Source organism: Hyalella azteca, unplaced genomic scaffold, assembly GCF_000764305.2.
Source record: "Hyalella azteca isolate HAZT.00-mixed unplaced genomic scaffold, Hazt_2.0.2 contig12030, whole genome shotgun sequence".
Lineage (NCBI taxonomy): Eukaryota > Metazoa > Arthropoda > Malacostraca > Amphipoda > Hyalellidae > Hyalella > Hyalella azteca.
This window is the reverse complement of record NW_025942000.1, coordinates 109,000-115,254: the sequence shown is the minus strand read 5'-3', so window position 1 is coordinate 115,254 and position 6,255 is coordinate 109,000. Positions and strand designations below refer to the sequence as shown.

At 37.7% G+C, this 6,255-nt stretch overlaps 1 protein-coding gene across 1 annotated transcript; it reads left to right on the top strand.

Annotated features, from left to right (window-relative positions):
• Nucleotides 1-243: 243 nt before the first annotated feature.
• Nucleotides 244-5,946, top strand: LOC108671950. The gene is made up of 2 exons (XM_018159550.2): nt 244-702; nt 4,992-5,946. The coding sequence occupies exons 1-2, from the start codon at nt 244-246 to the stop codon at nt 5,220-5,222; spliced, it is 690 nt and encodes a 229-aa protein (XP_018015039.1). The 3' UTR covers nt 5,223-5,946.
• Nucleotides 5,947-6,255: the final 309 nt, after the last annotated feature.

Sequence of the window (6,255 nt, the reverse complement as noted above, 5' to 3'; positions counted from 1 at the left end):
TTAATGGCTCATGAAATCGAACGTTTTGTATTGGAGTTGCCGTTCTGTGGATTGGAGATAATATTATTATATGTCTTTCATTTCAATAATTTTTTTCAGACTGTCGGTTGGTACATCTCAAATATTGCAATTATTTGTGTTAAATTTTGTGCTAAGAATATAATTGGAAGCTACATGAAAATAATTAAGATTTAATTGAAACAAAATGCACGTGAATGGTAATTTCTTGATGTTAGCTTGAAAATGATTCCCATCAGTGAGCTTCCCCAGCCTTCTAGGGCAGCAAAAGTACAGGAGCGAGATGATGAGCTTTTCCTTGAAGGCAATGATGGACACGAACTGATTTTACCTCATGACCTGTACGATAAATTGGGCAACGTATCTGATCCTTATGATCCAAATAAAGATTTCATTGGATTTGTTGATCCTCTCTTTGGAGTTGTTTTAGTTGACACGGAAAAGCTTCAAGAACATATCACCAACAAGACTCACAATGCGCAAGGAAACACGGTAGAAGAAAATGGACTGAAATCGTGCTCTAATTCACTTACAGATGAAAACGAACATCGAAACCGAGAAGAACCAATTTCTGCAACTAATAGGACTGCGGAAGGCACGCGGTCTCCCAAGGAAGCCATTTCATCGCCGTCTCGTGCTGGCACGGACAAGAAAGAGAAGACGCTGCACCATCTTGCGTACGAGATGAAAATTGGCTACCCTCCGCCAGAAGATGAAAACCGGCCAATTTCAGGCTTTGGCATTAAAAAAGGTAGAATTCTCTTCAATTCTTCTACATTCAACTCTTTCTCTGACGAGTTCCACACCGAAGAGAGAGGTATGAGTGAGACAGAACAAGTTAAACTCACAGCGCTCATAAGCCGGCTGCATGAAAGCTACCAGAAGAAGACCAGCAGCGTGTGCAGCCTCCTGTGAAAAATGTTATGCAACTTATATATTCGAATATTGCTTTATTCTCATTTTATATTAAGTGTTTTAAGAGATATTCGTAAGGGCCCATCTACTGCGTTCTTGAACAAGAACATGCCTCAAGAAATAAATTGAAACTACTTCAGAAATTTGTGTGATTAAGTTTGTACGAGCTCCAATATACTATATCGTTCTTGGAGCTGTCTTGAATTCTGCACCCTAAGAGTGTCTTTCATTTAGACCTTCGTACCTGATTTATTATCTATAAACTGCAGTAGATCGTGTATTTAAACTGATAAAATTACTGGAATAAAAATGCACTTGGGATTGTCCTGAATTTCCTGAATTTTTTTCGGAGATGGCTTTTGAATAGAAATCTCTGCATGCATTAAATAACATCCATATTCTTTATTAGGCCAAATAATATTTGGCCAATCAGACCCCAAAATTCTAGCACAAGTAAATTTTAAATCAAAAGATGAAGAGTCACAAGAAACAGAACTCTAAATTTAACTTATAGCTGAATGCTTACTAGCTTTGTGATTTTCGCGACATGACTCTCTATTTGCGGAAAAAACAAGCATTGGAATAAGATGCAAATACCGTCGAAGAAAAATCCATGCATTATGAATTTTAATGTTCATATTTGGTTTTCGGGAAACATATGTACAATTTAGTAATATGGGTTATTGTGGGTATGAAAAGAGAGAAAATGACTGATAAAAATCGAATGGAAAAATTAATTTGCGGGAAGACGACAGAAAGTTGAAATTGGAGAGCAATCGCGGAAAGGAAAGGTCTCTGTCTCTCAACCTCTGTCTATGATGAACTCTCATGCATCTCAGATCCTTCCGATCCAATGAAGGAATTTATAGGATACATCGAACAGGTGCAGGTAATGGTGCTGGTTGACGCTGCGTCCCTAAAAGACGAACTCTTACAACTGAACCAACGCAAGCTTGAAGACGTGGAGGAGCGGGAAGCTCCTTCGTCAGATCCTGAAAATAAACTGAACGGGTCGATCTTTCAGAGAAGGCCACTACGCTTTACAACGAAATCTAAAGATGTTGAAAACGTTGGATCACAGAGCTCATCGATCACATCAACACCACATGTGAAAGACGTACGTTACGATGCATCAACTCGCCTATGAAAAGAGCACAGGGCGTCTGCTGCCCGATGATGACACGAGGCCTATCTCAGGATTCAGAAATCAGTTTGGAAAACTCGTTTTCAATTCGTCCACGTTCAATGCATTCAATGATGAGTTCCACTCGGAAGAGCGGACAATGGGAGAGCTGGAGAAAATTAAACTCGCAGCCCTCGTGGATAAGTTGAATGAGGGAATTGCTGGTGAAAAGGTTTAGCAGCAACGCTCACATCATCAGCTTAATAATTTTAGTGCATATTGTATTAAATTGCTCAAACGCCTTTAATTTAATTAAGAAATTTATAGGGATATTCAAAATTACTAATTTGCATTGTTTAAGTGGGATTGTTAGAATACACAGCAAATATTACAACACACAAGATTGGCGCCCACATACAATAACAATTATATACCATTTACTTGACATAGATAAAAGCTACGCAGAACAGAAAGCGTTCATATGCGGTCGATCCCTGCCTGTATCAAAGATTCTTGCCTTCAATGCTTCAAGTGCGTTAAAAACTGGAAGCTTTGGTGGGGGCACGAAACAACAAGAAAAGTTAAAATCCACGTGACTCGCATATTAGATAAGAATAACTAGCTCCGCCACAAGCTATTTGGGAAACTAATGGGCAAATCATTGACATCTTTCAGTTTACGGGTTGTTAAAATTCAAGTCTAGATATTATATTACATTAAAAAATTTTTCCTGCTTCATCTCACAGATTATTCAGCTTTCTTCCTTACTTCCTCAATCAATGCAAACCAAGTTACATATTATTGCAGTGCAAATTTGTATCAATGAATTAAATATTTAATTATACTCAAAATCTTCTTTTTGACGATTCAATTACTGGAACAAAATACTTCTGAGTCCACATGCTTGAAATGCAGGCCTTAATGGTTGAAGACTTGGGCGGAGACTTGATGATGAAGAGCACAAGTGGAGCAGAACGACGTCTGCGCAAGGATTTATACGACCAACTTTCCGGCATCTCAGATCCTTACGACCCTTTGAAGAACTTCATTGGTTTCGTGGATCCAATTCATGGAGTGGTTTTGGTGGAAGTGTCGTCATTGGAGAGAAATTATGGACTTCCACCAGAAATACAAACCGAGATTCGTCGCACCGACGGTGACTCGGAAACGGAACACACAATTCGAGTTGAGATCAAAAATCCAGTGAATGAGGAACTGGGAAACTTGACCAACGAAAACATACAAGTTACAATGGCAGAAAGTCCATCATCTAGAATCGGACGAAAGGAAAACAACAGCGAGTGCAGTGAGATGAACGCTTTTTCTTCCACCCGTGATTGCGATGTGAAGACCAAACATCATCTTGCCTATGAGATGAAAATAGGCCGTCCTCTGCCAGACGACGACACTCGCCCCATTTCGGGATTTGGTGTTAAGCAGGGCAAGCTTTTGTTCAACTCTAACACTTTTAACGCCTATAATGATGAATATCACTCGGAAGACAGAACGATGGGTGAATACGAGAGAGAAAAGCTATCTGCTCTGTTGCAACAACTGAACAAGACAAGAAACTCAGCTACATCAAGTAAAACTTGCAACATTGTTTAGCCGAGCTGCAAGTTGAGTGAGATTAATATTTTTTTCGAGTATTCTTGCGTTCCCGACAAAGGATAATAAGACAATGAGACGCAAAAAAAAACCAAACGGGTCAGCTTGCGTTTGGCAAATGCCAGAGCCAGTTGATCTAGGCTAAAAATAGCAAGCTATCCATATGCAACAGCTAAATGTTTAATTTTAACACTGGCAATGTTAAAAATTATGCATTATTTAAAGTAGATAGCTTGATTATTAATTATTATTATTAATTTCCTTATATGTTGTCTTGATGACTTGTAAGTAACATAATTAGTGCCGAGAAGATATCAGGTTTATGAAACACGAGTGTGTTGAATAAGGTGCAAATATTCATTAATATAATCTCTCTCGAAATTGTTCATAAACGAAAATTTTGTCACACATATATACAAAATCCGTTACCAATGAGAATACATGAACGACAATACTAATAACTTAGAACTGTTGTCTGAAAATTTTTTGTAAAAATTTTACTACGCTTTTAATTAACACTTGAAAGAATAAAATTGATTTCGCAGTATTAGCGCTCGAAATTCCTGTTGGATGATTGAGGAATGTGGCACTCAGTCACTTTGCGGACTGGTGGTCATTATATACTACGATTTCTAATGCCATGCATTGTAAAAAATTGTTATTTTCCAGGCAGGTGGTTTGTGCTTTCTGAATGTTAGGAAAATTAATTAAACAAATACTATGTACACATAACAAACCATATAGAAGCTGCAGCTGCGTATCTTGTATACGCCTGGTAAGGGTAAGGTCAAGATCAATTGCTCTAATGCAATTAAGTCAAGATAATTTGAAGTCAATGAAAAATGAGAACAAGAATTAAGCTTGAAAATGAGTACTTCTGGGAAGAGTACCCGACCAATAGCCTGCATAAGAGAACTAGAGGCAGAACTTTTCCTTGAAGGTAAAGAATTGCAAGTGCAAATTTTACCTCACGACCTGTACGATAAACTGGGGCACGTATCTGATCCTTATGATCCAAACAAAGACTTCATTGATTCGTTGATCCTCTTTTTGGAGTGATTTTAGTGGACGCTGAAAGGCTTCAGGAACATCTCACCAACAAGACACACAATGCACAAGGATACAAACCAAAGAAGTTGAATTAATTTCTTGTTCTCATTCACCTACAGGATGAAACGTACACCAACCCAATTTCTGGTACAATTCAACTTACAGGTTTGGATACGGGAGACTCGCGGTCTCCCAACAAAGCCAGTACCTCGCGGTCCTCGCCGTCTCGTGCAGCCGCGGCGGACAAGAGAAGACGCTGCACCATCTTGCGTACGAGATGAAAATTGGCTACCCTCCGCCAGAAGATGAAAACCGACCAATTTCTGGCTTTGGAGTTAAAAACGGTAGAATTCTCTCTAATTCTTCTACATTCAACTCTTTCTCTGACGAGTTCCACACCGAAGAGAGAGGTATGAGCGAGACTGAACAAGTTAAGCTCACAGCTCTCATAAGCCGGCTGCATGAAAGCTACCAGAAGAAGACCAGCAGCGTGTGCAGCCTCCTGTGAAAAATGTTACCAAACAGACAGAATACTTTTATTTTATTTTATTGGATTCGTATTCTGCCATGAATTGCAATAACAATTTGTAGACATTTTCAACGATTAATAGAGCTTTTTCGATTAGTTTTTTCACATCATTCATTTTCAATTAATTATGTAACCCATTGAGCTAATTCGTAACAAGCGCTGTCATAAATTCACTACACTGCAACTGAAAGGCAATGCTGAACTTCATATGAGATTTTCATGAACACTCAATTTTAGTCCATCAGCCTTCGCATTCTCATCTAGCCACATTATTTGCAACAAATTTGCCTACTCTTCGAGGAAGAGAATAAATAACGTTCAGTAATATTCACTGAATTTCAACGAAGAATGATCATTCCTGTTAATAAATAATAAATAAATTAGTAAATGCAGTGAACAATAAATGCAGTGAACCAATTGAATAGATTTCAATAAAATCGCATTGTACTTGTTCTTTACGCTTGTTCCTTTGTTGACAATCGATACTTCACACACCAGTGTGATCAACTATTGAGATTTTAGGCCTACTTCCCATCATTAATGATATTTTGGAGCCATTTCTTGCTTTTAATAAGGGAATAGGTGCGCAGATACACATATGTAGTCTCTTCACAGAAGTTGATATGAAAATAAATTTCGATTTTGTAAAATTTTAATTTTCTGACAACCTGACATTTTTTAAAGTTATATTGCAATTGCAATTCCGGAAAGTCATTTCTCTTGAAAAATGAATATGATGGTTCAATTAATACATTTTTTAAGTGTATTGATAAAAACTACATGTTTCATTACTCCTCAATGAAAATACAGATGCTAATTGGATTGTGGATAATTCCATGCATCATGTGGTAATATATATTTTAAGACTAATTAAGCTAGCGAGCAATAACTGATTTTTAACGTGAATTTTTTAATTAAATGATTGGAGACACACTGGGGGACTTGTGACATAATTTCTTTCGATCATAATATTCGACGCTGTCTAAAAAATGGGGCGTGAGTGTTATAATTT

What these genes read in the sequence shown, in the direction of transcription:
- LOC108671950 (XM_018159550.2), top strand. Translation starts at nt 244, where the DNA reads ATGATTCCCATCAGTGAGCTTCCCCAGCCTTCTAGGGCAGCAAAAGTA. An exon ending in TGCACCATCTTGCGTACGAG is followed by an intron (nt 703 to 4,991) that starts ATGAAAATTGGC and finishes CTTGCGTACGAG; the next exon opens with ATGAAAATTGGCTACCCTCC.